The sequence below is a fragment of the Coturnix japonica genome, chromosome Z, assembly GCF_054131305.1.
Source record: "Coturnix japonica strain WE chromosome Z, WE-NBRP24, whole genome shotgun sequence".
NCBI classification, from domain to species: Eukaryota; Metazoa; Chordata; class Aves; order Galliformes; family Phasianidae; genus Coturnix; species Coturnix japonica.
The window spans coordinates 72,873,296-72,894,029 of record NC_140702.1 but is presented as its reverse complement, the minus strand read 5'-3'; the positions used below and the strand labels follow the sequence as shown (position 1 = coordinate 72,894,029).

The window sequence follows — 20,734 nt, the reverse complement described above, 5'->3', positions numbered from 1 at the left end:
CAGTGACCATCCATTTTCAACCTCCCTGCTGTGTGCAGGGTCACCAACCACCAGTCTGGGCTGCCCAGAGCCACATCCAGCCTGGCCTTGAATGCCTGCAGGAATGGGGCATCCACAGCCTCCTTGGGCAACCTGTTCCAGTGTGTCACCACCCTCTGGGTGAAAAACTTACTCCTAAGAGCCAACCTAAACCTCCCCTGTCTCAGTTTAAGACCATTCTCACTTGTCCTATCACTGTCCATCCTTGTTCTTATTCCAGTGCCTGACCACTTTCATGAGAAGAAGTTTTTCCTAACATCCAACCTGAACCTCCAAGGCCATCACATCTTGTCCTGTCATCACAGGCTGGAGGCAGAAATGGGATTTGAATTCTCCATCTCCTGCTCCAGGCCTATGTGCTTCGTAATGACTTCCCCTTGCAAAGGAGGTTTCTGGCTATTATAGAAGCAGTGGGAGATGGGAGTGGGAAGAAACTCACAAGGCAGGCCAATGCTTTTGTCTCTGCCTGAGCTCTGGGTAGGTTGGGATGTGCAGTGCTTTTGCTCCATCACCAGAGCAGGTCTGTTCAGTGCCTGGCCCCCAGCTAGCAGGAAAGTACAGCTCTTGGAGGCAATATGGACAGTCATCCAAAGCTTGCACCTACTTGGGCCAGCATTGCATTTCCTCCAAAGCTTTGGTCTCAGCTGCTGAGAAGGTGCTTAGAATTCAAGAAGGAAAAGTTCTGTTAAATGTCAGCTTTTAGAGATAGCTGGAGCTTATCACAGCAAAGAGGACACTGGAAAGTAGGTCTACCCAGTGCTAGAAATGACACTTTTTCATCCTGATATGACACTGCGGGCTGGCTGACAAAGTTATTGTACTCCTGCCATAGCTTTTGGTGTGTCTGTATTACAGGAGCAGCACTGCCTTTGAAAGGAGCAAAACAGATGTGTTCCGAGTGAAAACCAACAACGTTGGACAAATAAAGAAAATAAGGTAACTGCATGGTATTTCCACTGCAGGACCTGTTCTGCAATGCTCTAATTGGGTGACAGGCTGTACGGACTTCGCTGTCGCCATGTTTAATTCATTTCTTAAGATATTCCCATCAAGTTGAAGTTAAGGGGTGGTAAAATCTTGTCTACTGCCTGAAATTTGAACTGAAGTGTGAAAACACCTTAGTTATTGCTTATTAACTATCCATAATCCCCACCGAGAACTGTATTCCTGTCGTATCAACCACAGATGAAAACAGCTGGGATTGTTTTTACATACCAATGCAGTTAGACTGGGTTTGTTGCTCCTTTCTGCGGAATTAGTGTAATCTGTAAAGACCTGTAAGTTTCACAGAGCACTTTGGATAGCATAAGAAGGTATAAGAAGGCATTTTGTATATGGTTACCTTAGACTTGCCTATTATAAAACATTTAAAAAAACTATAGTTCTAGTGCCCAATCTTAAGGGAAATACCAGATCCAGGCCCTCACATAGATTATTCTTCCTCTAGGATTGAGCATGATAACACTGGACTGAATGCAGGCTGGTTCCTGGATCGTGTCATTGTGACTGACATGAACAGACCTCACCTCCGGTTTTACTTCCCTTGCAACAACTGGCTGAGCAAGGAGGATGGGGATGGGCTGTATGTCAGGGACCTCATTGGCAGCCTGAATCCTATGGATGTGCCCAAAAGTAAGTTTTTTTCAGAAAAGCTGTTTTTCTGGTGCCTTGTTGGAAAGGGACGGTGTTGCTTTCAGATTACTTCAGCCATATAAGAAGTAATCTTGTATTTAAAGGTAATTTATATTTTTCTTAGTCAGTGGAGAGGGAAATAATAGGAAGATGCCTCCAGAGTGCAATTTCTTCCTCCAGTGTTATGCTTGATATCTCAGAGTGGGATACATCACTGTTTGGAGAAGCATCTCTTGTTAGTTGAGTGCAGACGGATCTGTGATGAGTGCTTTAAGTTAGATTCAATGTGTGCAGATGGGTGGGTGGAAGGTGGAGCAGGTACAGGTGTGTCTTATCAGAAGAAGCAGGGTGGTTACAACCCTATGGTTGAGGTGCAGTGTTTCCATGCTCTGGTGATGACCCACCAAAGATAAACAAGCCAACACTCTCGTTGCAATTCTACACCAGTTTGCCAAACATGTATGATATCCATACTGAACTCGTGCCTGTTTTTCAGAGTGATTTTAAGCTAATGATGTTGAAACAAAGCCAGGGCAGCTTGAAAACTAGACAAGTGCTCCTAAATTGATATCAGCGTGTAGGCCATGTGGTGCTGTGCAGTGCATGCAACATGAGTGGGAAAGTGATCGAGATGTGGAAGTGCAGCCAGCAAATCAGCCTCAGGTGGGATGTCAGCAGTTTATCTTCAAGTGTTAATGAGGCAACCAAGTTGTATTTCCCCACTGACCTCACCAGATCACTGCATCTTTCTGGGAGCTTAATTTTGGACATAGAAAATGAATTAACTCCACCAATTAGCCACAGGCCTGGGGGAACAGAGGGGTGGAGATTGGTGAAAATGAAGGGAAATTCGGACTTTTGTTAGTATCACATTTTTTTTGAGAGTTATTTGAAGTTTTTTGAGACCTATTTGAAGTTAACGGTGAAACAATACACAGTGTCACTGTTTGTCACTGAATTGTTAAATGATTTACTTCTGCTAAGCTGTGTTCTTCCAAATCAGCTTCAGTGTTGAAATGTAAGCACAAAAGGCTTCATGTGAGTTAGCGTATAGAAATAAGACATACTGACAAGAAATGTATGTGGTAGCATTTTGTAGATGCAGACCTCTCCAGGGTGGATGCCACAGGGGAATGAGATAATGTCTGGAGATGTTCTGCCAAAAACTCACCCAGTGACTGTGGGGCTGGGCACGCTGAAGTGTTTCATTGCTCTTTTAACCACTCAGTGCGTGAAGATGAAGAGCTCAGGGTACACTGGGTGGAGATAAAGGAGCCCGATGAAGGTAATGGATGATCAAAAGCAACACACAATTAAAGAGAAGTTCCCTCGAGGAGGAAGTCAACTACTCAGTCTTAATAGATCTCTAAATGACACAACAATCTCTGAATTTATTACTGCTCCTGCCTGGGAGGGCTGATTCAAATGAATGCATGTGATTTCTTCCATCCTGCTCAACACCTGTCTCTCGACAGGAACAGATTTGTGGGGTAAATGCTCAGCTGGTAGAAATCAGTGCGGCTTCCATAAAGTTGCTGGAACAACTTTGTGGCTCAGCAGCTGAAAACTCATTCCCAAACACACACGCTCTTCTGGCGGAGTGGTTTTGGGTTATGGATCAGCTGCTAACTGCATGCTTGGTCCAGGATGTCCAGGAAAGTATGAATAAGATTGCCCCTTGCCTTAAGGGTATGAAAGAAGAGACTCAAGCAGGCATTTGTCAGAAATACATCTGTTCTTGTCACCTTTGTCAGAGAATGCCACTTTTGAGTGCTGCAGCCTTGGAGCTCTGCAGCTGCCATGCAAACACAGGGAGCTGGGCTGAGGCCAGGGGTGCGGGTGAAGGGCTGGACGCCATCCAGGCGGCAGGTCTGGGTCTGTAAGCGGAGAGGGATAGCTCTGCTATCTCAGGTTGCAGCTCCCCTTGAACCATAATTAATGAAAGATAAACATTCCCAGGCTGCTGAGGTGAACCGTCAGCTGCAAGTGTAAATTCATTTGAATTCGTTTGGCTCCTTCTGAAGCTGAAAATGTCTGAAATGAGATTGGGGTGTGATTTTCTCCATATGTATAAGTGATTTGCCCTAAATTTGTTAGTTGTTTTGTTTTGTTGTGTTTTTTTTTTTTTCTCTTTCAAATGAATTGAACGATTGGATTTTTTTCTTTGAGTATTCATATTTTCTAGGCTACTAGACAAATGAATAATTACGTGGTTTGGTGATTTTATGTTCTTGTAGAGGAAGACTGATTGCTCCCTCTTAAGCCTTTGCTCCTATTAGCAGTGTTCACTGCTGTGCTCTTTAACTTTCTGGCCACGTCTATTCACTCCTATTTCCCTTATTTCTTCAGTTTGGAATATTTTGAAGGTAACCAAACAAGTTTTCTCTGCATCCCCTCTCTTACAACATCTTCAGCTTTTGATCTTCTCCTGGAGAGCTTTCACATCTTTATGATGAGGATTTTACCTTCCTTTCTTGAGCCAGAGGTCACTTCTGGGATGTGTAAGCTTTCTTTGATTTGTGTAGGTTGTGGACTGGAGAAAACTGTAGTGATATATTCTACTGAGTTTTTGTTTTGCTCTGTAGAGGGTTCATATCTGAATGGGACTGCTGGTGCCAAGCCCTGCAAGTCAACTCAACAGGAGGCTCAGCCTCTGTTGTTGAGGAGCACAGGGCAACCAGAGAATCCCTGCAGTGCTGTGGAAGTTGAGGAGGTTAATTTAAATAATAGTAAGAATTATTAAAAAGGCAAAAAATGAAAACGTTCTCCCCAGATTGTCAACATATAATTGAAAAAGAAAAAATTGGAAAAAAGGTAATGTGGAGTTCTTTTCAAAATCCAAAGAGAGTTACAGTGGAAGGCAGAAAGACTCGATGACTGCGGACAGCTGAGTGATTGTATTTGCTGAACTGGATAAAATGACTCCTGTCAAGTTCCCCATTGAATGCCATGCATTTCTGAAGGAGAACACATTACATTTTAAGTGCTCCTGCCTGAATGGCCCTCTGTTCCCTGTATTCACATCCATGGCATGGTATACCCACGGTCCCCTGACAATGATGGTGTCACAGATTCTTATTTACCCAGCAGCTGCTACTGGCAGCCTGGATTAATTTACATTACAGGTATTAATTACAAGGAAGGGCTATTGTTCGGCCTCATGCTGTTTCACTTGGCTTTATGAAACCTCAGGTTTCAAACCTCAGGTTTGTATGGCTGTGGCTGAGTATTAATGCAAGGGGACCGGCAGAAAACTGATTACAGGTGACGGTTTTTATCTGAGTGTTGTGGTTTCTGGCTCACTCTGAGGGTGTCTGATGTCCTGCTCAATTGGTGGGGGAAGAGAGCATTAATCATAGCTTGTAGCTGCAAAAGTAAGAACTACTGACCCAATGGAGGTGCAAAAGCAAATGAGATTCAGAGCCTCTTCACACTCTGTTCTCTTATACAAGCAGACCAGGTATGAGTCACTCACGCCACATTCTTTCATCAAGAGAATGCAGGAACAATCATTTGCAAAGGGATCTTCTACTCACTTGGTCCTTAAAGCCATACAGAAGATCACAAATACCTGAAAATTAATCCAGACTTCTAAGCCATATTGATTTGTGCTGACCTGATAAATTTTGGTCAAGTCTAACCAACCTAGCTGTTGTAGATGAGGCTCAGAGTGAAGGACTGATTTCCAGTTGGCTGTTTGGCCACCAGTACTCTAAAATAGTTTAAGATTGGCCATGATGGGATGTAGATGTGCATGAGATATTAGTTCACCTCAAACTATTCCGATAATGTATATTCACAACAGGACAGAGCGACATATGTGACAACACACTATAATATTCCTTGCTCTGTTAGACAGTGATAGCAATTCTTGTTCTGGCTGAGGTTTAACCTTTTTTTGCCTTGTTCTAATGAATGTGTTTGCAAACAAGGTGCTGAGAGCCACAGTTCTGAGGAGAAGGGCAGTCAAAATGCATTGCACACCCAGACCTTGAGATGGGAACACCCAACACAGTTGTATTGCATTTGATTTTCCCATTCTTTAAAGTATCAGGCTTGGCCTTATGCAGGCAGACATGAGTTTTTCTCATCACAAGAGACAAGAACCATCTTTGAACCACAAGGTTGGTGATTCTGTCAGTTCTGCTCTGATTTATGATTGCTTTATGGTGCCTCAGAGGTGACACCCTTCACAGATACATCCTAAGGGATAATGTCTGCAAGGTCACATTGATCAGCTGTGAACAGAGTCCTGTAACGGCATATTAGTGGTGAAACATGCTCATGTTGTGTAGTCTCAGCTCTACAGAATTAGAACGATGCTTTTTATACTTAGAAATGAGAGAAGTTCAGCTGATCAAGTTGTGGGCCGCCTCCCATCTACTACTCCTTCATGAATTTCCTTGCTTCCCTGCTCCATTATTTCCTCTTGGTCAAGATTGAAAATAAGCTCTCAGATTTCGGAAACATTCATAATCAGGAAAGCCAAAGGATTATTTCTGAGAGTGGGGAAAGGGAAAATGAAATATTAATAAGTGTTACCAGCTCATCAAAACTCATCTTTATTTGCACTAAGAACTGGAAGTGTGTAATCAGAACCCAGAAATGAAGCTAAATGTATTTATGAAATAAATATGAATTGTTTACTTTGGAGTAATGGCACATATGCACTGTACTAAGGATCAAACTTTGCTGCATGCTGAGATGTTTGATCAACAACATTTGTAGGGGGAATCATATGTTTTACTTCCCAATTGGTATCACTGGGATATCATGTTATCTACTTCCCCCTGCCATCCCCAAAATAAACCAGTTAGTCTAATATGGATTTTATTCTCCCTACAGACTTTGCCCTTTTTACACCCTTAAGTCACCACACCCAGAACAAATCAGCTGTGACCTTTTCATTTGTAATGTCTATTTTGCATGTTGTTTTTTATCTCTAAAACTGGATGAGGATAATGAGAAATTGAAATGTTGGAAATGAAAAGAAACGCTGGTAACTGATAAACCACCGGGAAGACAAGGTGCAGGGAGCTTGGAAATAGGATGCAAATAGGGATTTGCAGTGTATGTAAAGGATCTCATGCTTCAAGGGGAAAAAAGTTTGGAGAGGAATGAGAGATCACTTTGTGTGGCTTGTATGTAGATTTATATGTAGCCAACACAAAGCAGCGCAGCACAGATGTGAAGATGGGCATAATTGTCACAGATTGTGACTGTATATTGTCATTACAATACTAAACATTGTGGAATAGAATCACTGTATTTAAAAATACAAGTTATACCAAACAAGGAAGTACAGTGAGGATAATAAGATTTTAAACAGTCCTGTAAAATTATTTCACTCTTCATTCTGAGCAAAAACATATAAAACAAATGGTTCTTTTCAGTGATTTCCATAAATCTGAATACAGCAGAGCAGGGGAAGGCTGGAAGTAGATGTTTCTACTGTGAAATGTCTGTGGGTTTTTTTTAATGGGCTCCCGCACTGAGGCTGAGCTAATGAAAAATAATGGGAAATCTTGGTGAATTAGACGAGCAAAGCCCTCCAGGCTGCTGTCACAAGGTGAGCTGCCCTTTGCAGAGCTCCATGACTCTGCAACTAAACCGATGTTGTCTCTGGAGCGAGGTCATTTAAAGCTCACTTCAAAATGCCATCATCACTTTGAAGCCACAGTAGGAACATCAGTTTAGCATATCCTACAAGAGAAAGCTCCTGCATGTGGTAGATTGCTTCTCAGAGGCTTTGCAGGAGGATGATCGGGGCTGAATCCTAATACATTAACTGTTCTGGTGCATGCTTTGATTTCATATTAGAGCTGCACAAAACAGGACTGAACTTTGTGATCTGTGGGCTGGATGGGAGAAGAAGTGTCGCGTTCCTTACAGGAGGTGCACCAGGCAGTGAATGGGGATAATGGAATATTCAGCAGAGCAAATGCTCATTTCCTTTTCCTTGTGTTATTCCTCCTCGGGTAGCAGCAATAATCTCTGCTTCTAAAGAGTGTGGTTTTAGAGAGCTCTTCTGAGACTATCAAAACGCTGACCCAGGGTCACACCAACCTCTCAGCATCCCTGCTGCCTCTATTGATGTGCTTAAAGGCTCCTCAGCATTCCTCCCTGCTGACACTCAGCTGGTTGGGTGCTGATGGCCAAAAGCACTGCAAACACCCAAAAGTATGCACTTCAAACCTGCATGTAGTCTGAATTTACAGTTGAAGAAGCTGCTCACCACCACTGAACTGCTGGACTGGGGGAAAAAAATCATCCTTATCTGTGTGTGGTCATTTTGTCTAACAGTGGGACATGATGTGGGACAACGTAATGCTTGGTGAGCATCTCTGCACCCTGCGATTCAGGGACGGCTTTAGGTTCTCACAGTGCTTTGTTCTGTGCCATTATTTCTTGGGACCCTATTTATGTTGTAGAGAGGTAAAGGCTGGGGCTGAGTGTGTTTTCTTGTCTGTGATGTTCATATGGAGACAGCACTGTAGGATATGTAATGTTAAAACGCTGATCCACTCAAAGGTAGTCCACAAGAAGAGGTGGTTTGTCCTGGTGCAGGTGGGCTCTCTCCCACATCAGAAGAGAAATAAAACCAAATTCTTGCTCTGAACAAAGCAGGCTGGGAGGCCACAGGCTGAGCACCTAACCACAGCCTGACCTTCCAAGCTTGTCACCCAGGAACACGCTATCAGCAGTGGTACAAAGGAGCTCCCACTTTGACAAGTCAGTGCTTTCCACCAAGAAGTGGTTTTGTCAGACCGTTTGTGTGGGCTGGAGCGACTGACTTGAGCTGACAGCAAAGAACTGAGGCATATGGGATGTTCAACCTCTTTCCTGAGCTCGTGCAAAAAGATTGTGGCAGGCTCAAGTTGAAACTGCATGCCCTCTAGCAGCAGTTCTTCTTGCTTTTTGTGCTATCCACTAATAAATCTCTTTGGTAGAAGCAAGACAGGGACAGCAGAGTTGCTTCTTCCCTACCTGTTCCCTCTGAAGTCGGTGTGCTCAATGCTGCATGGTACAGGGTGGATCTTAAACATTGCCACTCTGGGGAGTGCTGTGAAAACAGAAGGATAATTGCTAGAAGTTGCCTTATGAGAAGAATCCATCACTGCCCATGACTTGTTTTGCTGCTTTTGACCCTGTGTGTCTTACATCTGAGGGCTGTAACATTTCTTGGTTGTTGGATGCTCACCTGCTCCGTGATGGGTCATGAAAAGGGAAGGAACAAATAGCAGAGAGTTTCCTGTGCCCTGCAGGAGGTGATAACTCCAGGTAATGAAGCGCTGTCTGGTTTGTTTCTCTGCCTAAATCTGATTTTCCTGCTGCTACAAATTCATCAGCTTACGCATCAGTGCCCTGTCTAGTGCCCCTGGCAATTTTAGCCACAAGATTTCCTTAGGCAACTGCGTCCTATGGTGCTTTCTGAGACTATGATACTCTATTGCTAAATAAACAACATAACAGCTGAATACCCCATAGCTGAACAGTCAGCTGCAGCTTGCACTTTGAAGGGTTTGGCTGAGATGTCTCATTGAATGGCTTATGATGGAAGGGACCTTAAAGGCCACCTAGTTCCAACCCCCTCTGTCCATTCACAGGCAGGGAAGAGAATGAGTGACAGCACTTGGAAGTGACAGGGCTGGATAAGAAGATTCTGGGTGCAGTGCTGCATCCTTGGGATGGAGGGGGCAGTGGGACCAGCCTGGGTACATCAGATGGGCTGAGTCTCCATGCCCTTCCTCCCATAGGAGCACTGCTAGGGGTATGACACAGCTCCAGTCTTCTTTACAAAAATTAAACCCCACAGATCCGACTGGAAACAGCCCAGATCCAGCCCACAGTGCAGCATTCATCTCCCCCTTAGCTGCTGTAAGCTGTGTCTGAGTTGATTAGTAACAGACAAGCTGCTTGACTATCACACCTCTGCTAAATTAATGTGTCGAAGTCATATCATTGCCACCCCATTGCTTCCCAGAGATGGCAGCCTGGAAACTCTTCCAAACACTCTGTCTGTGCCTGCATGTTAGATGGGAGGTGTCAGGGGAGCAGGACCATCCATAACTGGGCAGAGACCCCACAGCAGAGATAAGGCATGTGCTGTAACCATACAGGACATCACAATTATGTGTTGCAATGGGAAGAGGAAGCATAACGCATCTGCTGGTCTTGCTTCTAAATGTTTGCTTTTTTTTCCTCTTGGCATATTGCAGTTCGTATCTCTAAAGCTGCTAATTTTGTTCCAGGAAAGCTCCTTCTCTGTGCTGTGCTGCAGTGAGCATGCACTGCTAGATGGAGTCTCAGCTTCAGCAGCCATACATCAGCATTTTGCATGTTCCCAGTGCTAGGAGAAGCATTCGGAATATATATATTTATATATATATATATATCTAGGCAACATCTTGATCTCCGTTTTGCGGATGAACTCAGAGCTATGTATTGAGATTAAAAAAAGCCAAGTAGGTATTTTTGAAAAGATGATGTTACTGTTTTAAATAATTCATGATGAAGGGCTTGCAGAGTAGGGAGCGACATCCACCTATGCTTGAAATGAAGGGTGCTTGACTTCAGCCAGAGCTCTGCCAGGCTGCAATGAGAGCCTTTTTTCAGCATACTGCCAGCCACTGAATCCTTCCTGTCTCTGTGAGATAGAGCACCCCTTCCCATTTAAATCTGTACCTCCACCATGCAATTCTGCAAGATGTGCTAATGCACAAAGCACAGAAGGACCCCCGAGCAGGATGAAGTGCTGCTCTCTGCTGTTGCTGAGCCTCGAATTGCTGAGAGATGGAGAGAGTGGTGGCAAAAATTCAGCATGGCTCAGCACAATCCTGCTTGTGTTCTGCTGATGAAGGAACTAAAACTGGTCCAGCACATGGAGCTGCATGGGGCAGGGATGGGGACTGGTGTGAGTGCAATGTCTACACTGGGAACATATGTTATATGATGACACTGTGTGTCTCAGATTTGAAACACAGCAATATTGGAAGGCTTCTCGAGGCACTGGATGTGGCCAAGGACTTTATCAGGCTTTTTCTTGCTGATCTTCTGTATTTTTGCAGAAACTGCACAAAGTGCCCTTTGTACCACGCTTTTGGGCACTGTTACTGATTGATCTTCATTGCTTTGCTCTCTACCTGTCCCCCTTGATGCTCTGCATGTGTTTCAATATCCTTTTGGCCTCTTCTTAAGAAGCTTAAAGACTAATCCTGCAAGTTGTCCTAACGTCGGCCACTGTGCTTGCCCTTCTGTCGCTCCCTTTATCCCATAGGGCTCTTCTGTCTGGAAAGCTGTGGAAAATTAATCACTAACATAAAATTACATAGTATAGAGAGTGGAGCAAAGCTTCTTGGAAAAAAATGCTGTCTATGATTGAAGATCCCAGTGTACAATGGGTGACTTTTCATGGGAGCCATTTAGTGGCCAAATGGGAGCTGTAAATTGCATCTCTATCCTCGGTTAATGTAAATTAACTCCTTTGTGCTGGCATATTTCTAGCAGGTTGTCAGAGCTCTGTGAACTGAGGAAGAAGAGTTAAAGAGAAATATTAAGGCATTTTTCCCTTGTCTGGGGCGGTTCTCTCCTCCTCCTTCTTGTTATTTAGTATTTATTGCACTTCTATCACAATTGTTCTATTTGTAACGTCAGCTCAATTTTTGCCCTTTTCAGAGAGCATTCATTAAAACATAGCAGGTGATTTTGTCTTCTGCCTGTGCTCTGTCCTGCTTTTCCAGTAAATGGAAAAGGATGGGGTTTTTATTTTCAAGCTGCATGGAGTAACAGGGCGGTCCCCTTCAGGTGTTAGTGCTCATGCAATATGACCAGCCTTTTCTCTTAATACTGGGTGTCACCCACTGGGCTAAGCTGCAAAAATAGCTGTAGGACAGCCCTTGGAGCAGAGGGTTCAGCTCTGAGCTTGGGCAGATGGCTGGCTGCATAACTCATCGATGCTCTGAAAAAGCAAGGATGGTTTGTCATCCTGGGGTCACCTAATGGCCATGTATCAACATCAGAATGTGCACCTTTCTCACACCTTCCTCTCACCCATTTCAGCCTTTGGTGCTGGGTTCAGGAGTTGAGTGATCTCTGCATCTTGCCCTGCACAATGGACACAGAAAATGTTAGAGCTCTGCATCTCTATCCATGGGCATTGCCATAGACAGGGTCTCTGCCTATGTATTTTATGTCTCTCAAGGAGAAGAGGAAAACATTTTGAGGCTCTGCTCAGGATCCAGGAGCAGAGATTCAAGTGTACTTTCAAAACAGCGCAGCATAGCCTGAATTTTTTTGTACTCTTGTGGTTTTTGACTATTTTGTTATTAATATGTCAGGATTTCCTCCTCTCTCCACACAGTCAACAAATATGTGGTCCGAGTTTTCACGGGTGAAGTCAGCGGCAGTGGAACAGATGCAGATGTCTTCATTAATATCTTCGGAGAGAAAGGAGACACAGGTATTCAAATGCAAATCGTTTCCTAAAATACTCTCTTCCTGCTCTGCAGGCCTGCGATCTGCACAACGCACAGCAGCAATCTGGCAAATGCAGAATGATTTGGCTGAGTGAAAAGCGCAGCACATGGCCTTGTGAGCACTGCGGCTCTTCACATCCACATCTCCTGGAAGCTGCTGTGGCTGGGCTGTGTGCATGGCTGTGGTTCCTACCACCAAAAAAAACAAAACAACAACACAACCCAAAAACCCAAACCCTGGGAAAACACAACACCATTATAAACCAGTATGATGGGCACCAGTCTGCTGAGGGACCCTGCATCAATCAGTGTGCTATTGATAAAGCATGCATTGCACAGTGTCGCTGGTTGGAGTAGGCAGGGACCTCTGGGTCTATTTGTTCCTACCCAGAGATGGGGTTTGGGGTCACTTTTCCAGGTCACTTCTGAAGATCTACAAGAAAGAGATTTCACAGCCTCTCTGTGCCTGTGTCCCATCCTTCCTCTGACCCCAGGAGGAGAATATTGCCCTTTTTCATGTAGCACAGCTTGTGAACTTGTAGAGACATTTAGAAATGCAGTTTAACCAAGGTTTGTATTAGCTGGTTTTAAATTATTGGTGGTAGTTTTTTGTTTGGTTATATGCTTTTAATGTAGACTGCATTACAACAGTGGCCCAGGAAATTGAATTCAGTTTTTTTTTTTTTCAAAGTCTTTTAAATTGAATAGTAATAAGAGAGGTGACCAGACCAAACTCTGTCTCACATGATGGAGAAGAACAGGTGGAAACTCCTGGAGACTCAGCTAACAAACATTCTCTCTTCTGTATGTCACATATCCCGTCAAAGACAAGAAGTAATGATGTGATGCCTGACAAGTGTCCTTGAGCAGATTATGAAACCTGGTGGAGAGGGCTCACTCCTGATTCACTCTCCATACAGTTACAAGGAGATCCATCTGATCTCACCAGAGACATCTGAAAGTGGGTGTGTAAATCTCAGACAGTTGTCCAGGCACCCTGTAAAACCTGCACAGAGGGGCAACACATCCCAAAAATGATTCATCCCCTCCCCAGGTGAGTGGGATGCACAGATTTAGCAGAGTGTCTTGGGGCGGACCCAATCCTCACACCGTAGCATGGGAACAGTGCTGGCTGCAATCTGGGTCAGTGCTTTAATTCTTTTCATACAAGGAAGCTCCTATGAGATCTGGAAACGCCAGTACCCACAGTCAGGTCCTAATGTGAAAATAAATCCTTCCTGAGTGATGCAGCAAAAAATCCCATGCCCTGAAATGTATAAATCTGCAGCTAATGGCCAAACCTGTTTTAAACACTGTGGTGGTTAGGAAAAGAAGATACAACAGCCATCTAGATATATATTTCCAAAAACTCTGAATGCTCTACATAGCTGTGACACTAGGGTGAAAATCCTGGTCTTTTGTGTGCTCAATACACGGTGTCTTTTTGTTGGAATAGAAAGCTCTCTGCCTTTGCCTTGCATCCTGGCTGCAGGGAGCAGTTACCTGGAGAGCATTTGATTCACTCCTATGCATTCCTTCAGTTAACAATTGTTATTGTTTTTAATCATTTCAGGAGTGAGGAAACTGGACAACGACAAAGACAACTTTGAAAAGGGAGCAGAGGACAAGTTCACTCTTGATGCTCCAAATTTGGGCAGGTTAAGAAAAATTAATATAGGTCACAATAACAAGGGTGGCTCTGCTGGCTGGTTTCTTGCAAAGGTGGGTTACTCCTCTGATCTTTAACACAAGCCTGCTGTGGGATCAAAATATCTCACTTCTCACCCTCCCAGCAGTGCCATGAAGACACCAGAGCCTAAGAAATCTATATAGAGTCTGTTCACACTGGAAATTTGCAGAGACTTATAGTTTGGGCAAATTAAAGTGATTCTTCTCTGCACAGCAAGAAATATATGCCTGTCACAAAGATCCCTTTCTTCCTTTCCTTCTTTCCTCTATTTGTTAATATCCTGCTCTAAGACTTGAAGGTATGGCAGCTTTTACAGAATACACAAGGAGAAATCAGTGATTTTCCTCTAATCTCTTTCTTCCCCCCTTAATGGAGTAGTTTAACACAGCTGCCTGTAATCCACTGATCTGACCTAGATAAGACCTGGATAACTAGATAACAATTGATGTAACACCAATGCAAATATTAGCACATGCATTTCCTCCATCATGACACTCTGCACTAAAAGTCATTGTGTTGGTTGTCTATTAGAAACATAGAATCTGTGCTCCTTGTAATAGCTTTGGGGAGGGATGCAGAAGAAAGAAAAGAAACCTTCTCACAGCACAGATGTGGTGTGCATGGCATGCTTGTTGATGCTGGTTAGGTAGATTAACCCCCAAAGCCCATAGCAGGGACTGGTTGCAGCCAACACCTTACCTCTGTGTTCTGCCTCAGAATGCTGAGATTTGTGTAATTAAGTAAGAAGCAGGTTGGCCTGTAAGTTCAGATGGAAGAGCTAAACCACCGTCCAGTTATTTCCTACTGCTAATTGATGCTTTGTTTCTAATACTCTCGAAAACCTGGGGACTTTGTCATTCACACTGCTGAATGAACTTACTAAGCAGCACTGGAAGTTCTTCTCATTTTTTCTTGTGTTTTTAATGAAGCATACATTTAGTGCTGATTTTCTAAATATAGGAATAAATACATTGACAGGAAACCAAAGAGGACGAGCTGGTAGAGGGTGAGCTGAGCACTGATGCTTCTCTTGAACCTCAAATGTTTTAGTCTCTAATGTTCCAGCACTGCACTGCTCTCCCATAATGATAATCCCAGCCCTAATATCCAACATGATTTTTTCCTTTCTTGTTTTCTGGCTGAAAATCTTAAATTCTCTTTACTGCATATTCAGAATACATCAGTAACTCTTATGGCAAACTTCAGGAATGGTGGTAAGAAAATATTGCAGCAGGAGCTGCAAGAACCTCCAGGTGGATAACACTGGCTTAATTTGACATTAATTTGACATTAAAAGTGAAGGTTGTTCCCTGGTTTGTTTCAGAAGAATATGTCTCCTGAATAGAGCACAGAGGCAAATTCTTCCAAAATAGAAACTATTCCTACCCCAGGGTTTCTAGGCTGTCTTTGCAAGTGTTTCCATCCTGTAGTAACTGAATGGGATAAGAAAGTATTGCTGGGCCACACAAGCTGATCCAACGGTCTTGATTTGTCCTAAAATTCCTTGCTATTATTTCATAACAAGGCTCTAAAACAGAAAGAAGAAGACAGCCTGTTCCCAGCGCAGAACAAAGGGCTGCCATTCAGCTGATGGAGAAAAGTAGCCAGCAATGGGCTCTGGAGGAAAGGAAGACAGGCCAGCCAGCTGGTCCTGCTAGCAGAGACATCTGCTCTCATACGCTGCGAGAGATGCAGATTGAGTTCAATGGAGGAAAAAATAAAAGAAAAAAGCCTGGTTTTCGCTCACTGATTGTCTGAAATCCTGTCAGTGCTAATTAGGGAGTGGAGAGGGAACTGCCTGAGAGTTGAATATATTGAATATCAGGTGAGAGTGTGTGCATTCAGCTTCTGCGCTTCTGTCACCTCCTTGTCTAACACCTTCACCTCTTCCACATGTACTTCTCAGTGTGCTGTTTCTTTCTCCCAGGTGATCATTGAAGACATCGGTAATAAATGTGTGTACCAGTTCCCAGTTGGACGCTGGTTTGCTTTAGATGAAGACGATGGCAAAATCCAGAGGGACATTCTTGTTGGGGGCACTGAAGCCACAGGTAAAGTTGTGTTGAATCTATGGTGGGAAAAGCAGAGACACAAAGGTCTAGTTGCTACTTCTAGTCCTATTTTCCCTACAAGAGCAAATGCCAGAACTCCTGCAGTGGGCCAGATGTTGGTGGCACACAGTTCTGTGCCTGAACTGTCATCCCATGTCCCACCTGCACATATACCTGGTGAATCCATGCAGGACCTACTCTCTGATCTGTCAGATGTCATGATGGGCAGAGAATGAAAGATTCACCACGTGCTTCTGCGAGTCGTTCACCAGCATTCAGAAAGCAGACAGCTATTCCCACAGCCACTCTGGTGCCTCACAGTGATGCATATTTATTGATGTATAGGGAGAAGTGCATCCTTTTACAGAACAAGTGTTGTGGGTGCAGAATCCCAACTTCAGGGCACAGGCTGGGAAGAACAGCAAGAGAGGTGTATGACATCTTCCAACCAAAATTCATTTACCAGAATCTCCCCTTAATATCTTACCATTCCCGAATGTGCTGTCATGAGTTCAGTTGAACACATTCCACATGCGCTGTAAAAGATACGCAAACACAATTTTTAGTGTAAACTTTAAAGAGAGGGAAGGTTGTTCTGTAAAGAGTGAGCTCTGATGTTTTCACTTAGTCCAAAGGCCCTGTTGACATTTCTGGCTGATGTAAGAAAAGGAGGGACTTAGCTTGAATCCCAGTTGTCTTATACACAGTTCCTAAAACACAAAACACATAGAAAGGTGTCTCCTTCAACAGCATGACAAAGGCCTATGATATGCTTGCCAGGGAGCCTTCTGAGAAGTAAAGCATGTATGAGGAAACATCTTTCCAGTCTTCAAGCACTCCCTGACGTATTGGATATTTGGGACCTTTCAAAATCAAGCAATTTAATTGTCAATTCATTTTTTTTCCCTTTTCTTTACCCAACTGTCATTATATTCCTCCAGGTATTGTGTACAATGTTGCTGTAGTGACGGGAGATATCAGAGGCGCTGGCACAAACTCCAAGATCCATGTAATCCTGCATGGCTCCAAAGGTTTAAAGAACAGCGGGACAATTTTCCTGGAAGGAGGTGAATTTGAGCGTGCCAGGACAGATCTCTTTAATGTGGAGATAGCATCTCTTCTCAGTCCTCTCAGCAGGGTCACCATTGGGCATGATAACTGTGGCGTCAGCTCTGGCTGGTATTGTGAGAAGGTGAGACTACGACGTTGGCAGGCAGCTCAGGCTGCTTCCTATTCATAACCCGACCCCAGTGATAAAAAAGGCTGCCTTTGTTTGGATGACAATATCCCCAGTTTAGCAAGTCAATACTATATATGATGCATGGTAGTAGCTGATTGCCTCAAAGGCACATTAGATGTATAAATCTATCAACTGCTAATTGGGTTGGCTGTCTCTTTGCAGTCAAAAAAACCAAAATAGAGATTATTTTTTGCTTAGCCCCTTCAGATGTTTGCCCAAGGTTCCAGCCAGAAACCTGGTCTTGGATTGCACTGAACATTTCAAAGCTGCTATCTATATCCAAACTTCCCTGAAGTTTTCAGTGCTCTTTGGAGCCCAGAAAAAAGGTGGTTGACCACCTCTGTTACTGGGAGGAGTTATGGCGTTTGCACTACATACACCAGCAGCAGGAGTTAATGGGAGGGAGAGCAGGGAGGCATCAGCCTGCACAGAAGCCGTGAGGAAGTTTAAGTTTTCCTGGTAAACAAAACCAGCCTAGGATGCATTTAAAGGCTTTTTGTACCTTGTATTTTCTATATGGACCAGTGTGGTGGAGGGTCTGTGCTGCAGGCTGACATGACTGCAGCTAAACCGCCTGTTAGTGCTCCTGTTCCCTCTCCCTGGTGCTATTTTGCCTCTTCTTGATGACCCACTTGGTCTTACTTTGGAAAAGAGGGAATAACAAGATGGAAAGGTCTTGGATATGCTGCAGGTTGCTGGAACTGATAAATGCTGGTGCACAAAGCCTGGCTTTGAAAGCAGGACCAAGAATTTCAGGTCTGTTTTTGCATAAGTTGCTTAGGCTGTCAATAACATGGTCTTGTGGTCTGCCAGTAATGGAATATTCAGACTCACCTTGCCAGTCTCTTTTCCAGGTGGTGGTTTACTGCCCATTCACTGGTATTGAACAAACCTTTCCATGTGGGAAATGGCTTGATGAAGATGAAGGAGATGGTCTCATAGAGAGGGAGCTCTATGAAATGGTCTCCCTGCGCCAGAGAAGACTCAAAAGTAGGTCCAAGTGCCCCATAGGTTCCTGAGACACCACCTGCCCCCATCTGACAGTACCCAGCATGGGATATACCCAATGCAACACAGACAGGCTTATAGTCAGGTGGATGCTGAAGTGAATTGAGTCCAGCGTTATTTTCATAGAATCATAATTTTGAGCATTCTGCTTTGGGAAGTTTTAAGAAAAGTAAAAGAAAAGAAGTAAAGCAGCTTCAGAAAAATACTTAAAATGATTTGAAGAAGTGCACTCATTTCCTTACAGGAAGGAACCCATCAACCTCCCTATAGTCACTGGGCTTTGGGTACTGCAGCCACCAACTCACCTTTGCAAATAAGCTAGGCTACTTTCACACTGCTATAGAGGAAAAAGCTACCTGTTCCAGATGGAAACAAAACCTAAATATACTAAAAAGAGAAACCTGTGGGAAAACAGGAAAAAAAAAGCCCAAGCTGGGAATCGTGCAGTCAGTCTTGTTCACGATTCCTGCTAACTTCAACATTTCCACTTTTGGTCATTGAAGAAAAAAACAACTTTCAGTCCTGTCCAGCTGCCAAATGTTCATCTCATGGTATGTGTGTTCTGTTTGAAGCCTTTTCTCTAGAGGGAGGCAAGCACACATGTTTGTGCAGAGCAGCAGCTCTGGAATCAGCATTGCTCTTTCATCCATACGCTGCCCCAGCGCTCAGCCATGATGAGTGGTTTAGCACCAAAGCTGGGTTGCTGCTGCCTCACCTGTGTGCAAGCAAAACATTTTAATTAAGATAATAGACATGATTTAGTCCGGGTGCTTCAGGGTGGGCTCCTGCCTAGACAGCAGTTCATTTAAATAAGCTTTATCTAAATGTTAGTCGGTGTTACAACCACATCACGCCTGCACTCGGTCCATTTAACTGAGGCATCTGCAACCTTTAACCCTCTATTATCAGCTCTGATTGTTATTGACAGACTAATTCCCCTGCTGCCGCAGTGCAGGAGATAGACAGAGAGCATTAGCCCTGAGAAATCGGTGACCTTTAGCTGCCAGATTACAGGAGCGTAAGACTTGGGAGTCAGACAAGACCCACTCTGTCATCTCTCCTCTCTCCCCGTGAGTGCGGGACTGTCCCTTTCTGTGAGCTGATCAATGCTGGGTTCATCTTTGCCTTGGGTATCCATGGTGAAGTCGGTCCCTGAGCAACATCTGCACGTTGCTCCCCAGCAGGAGGAAGCTTTATCAGCATTTAATCCTGGTGCAAACCCCCTCGCCCCTCCCTGCATACATTGCTGCTGCTTCCCCTCAGCAAGAGGTCAAGAGGGCCAAGCCCAGCAGACAGAGAAGTCCCTGCTGTCTCCATTCCCCTTGTCTCTTCCCCAGGAGACCAGGCTGCTCTATCATGAGGTACTCACTAACTTGCCTCTGCCTTATTTTTGCTCAAATAAAGCTTTCTGGTGATTTTCACAGGAGACACTTTGTGAATACTATTCCAATGGGGGTGAGACTTCTTTTTAAAGAAAGTTTGATCTTCCTCTTCATTTTTTTGGGGGGGTGGCAGTCACCTCCCTTTTTACAACCAAATGCTGAGTGGATCAGTAAAAATGTAATTTATATGCACGTCATCATACTTTTATATTCTATTCCGGGCTCTGAAGGTCAATCCATGCTCATGTGGTCTGAGATATACCAAAAGGGTTAGCAACACTTTCATTAGGATTTTTTAATAATTCAGCTGATGTCTGAGTTGGGAAGGATATCTGCTCCTTCTTCTGTAGGTGCAGCAAGGCCTGCAGACATGAAGCATTACCAACACAGATGAGGGGCTCTTAAGAAAATAATGTCAATTCCTCATACATAATACCGTCCTCTGACATGGAAATGAATGTGAAGCTGCTGATGATAATGGTCTTGCAGTTGTAGGTGCTGGAGAAGTATAAAAAAGCTACACAGGTAGAGCACGTCCTTCATCTGCCCTATTAGTAGTGTGTGATACAGAAGAATATGGCCCAGCTGCAAATTGGTCATTTATGTGTTTTCCCATTTTATTTGAAGTTGAAAAATAGAATTATAATTCCAGGTAATCCCATTCCCAGGTGTTATGCTGGAGCTGATTTTCCTTCGCGCCATCCAGCTATCTCTGTAACACAGAGACTGAAAGAATTTATGTTTTTAAACAAAATGCCTTTAAAATTCCTTTTTTTAATCTAAATTTTTTTTTTTTTTAAATGATTCAATTTGTGGTTGGTTTCTGTTTTTGTTTTTGTTTTTGTTTTTGTTTTTTTTTAGAAAATCCCTGGTCTCTGTGGATCTGGACGAGTGACATTAAGAACGCAGGGACAGATGCCACCATCTTCTTCCAGATTTACGGAGACAAAGGAAAGTCAGATGAGATGAAGTTGGACAACAATTCAGACAACTTTGAAGCTGGACAAACTGACAAATTCATGGTATGGATCACTGGACAGTGATAAATTTGGCCAAGTGTAGTTTCTCCGGGCATTGGCTTCAGTCTCATAGAGAAAATCAGCAGCATGCAGTGCATACCTCTATGTTTTTTTCTTTTGATTTGTCTCTCAAGAGATCCTCAGTGGTGTCTTCCGTGCAGATGCTTCATTGACTTATAGAAATGGATAATACTCATT

General features: G+C 43.7%; 1 protein-coding gene across 1 annotated transcript in view; it reads left to right on the top strand.

The window, feature by feature from the left end:
- Positions 1 to 20,734, top strand: part of LOXHD1 (lipoxygenase homology PLAT domains 1) — a 121,597-nt gene that overhangs the window by 21,703 nt on the left and 79,160 nt on the right. Inside the window, exons 3-10 of the mRNA XM_085528198.1 lie at positions 895 to 975; positions 1,487 to 1,671; positions 12,032 to 12,130; positions 13,720 to 13,868; positions 15,764 to 15,887; positions 16,829 to 17,079; positions 17,982 to 18,117; positions 20,379 to 20,539. Of these exons, the coding sequence (XP_085384324.1) occupies positions 895 to 975; positions 1,487 to 1,671; positions 12,032 to 12,130; positions 13,720 to 13,868; positions 15,764 to 15,887; positions 16,829 to 17,079; positions 17,982 to 18,117; positions 20,379 to 20,539 (1,186 nt within the window). The remainder of the gene's footprint in view (positions 1 to 894; positions 976 to 1,486; positions 1,672 to 12,031; positions 12,131 to 13,719; positions 13,869 to 15,763; positions 15,888 to 16,828; positions 17,080 to 17,981; positions 18,118 to 20,378; positions 20,540 to 20,734) is intronic.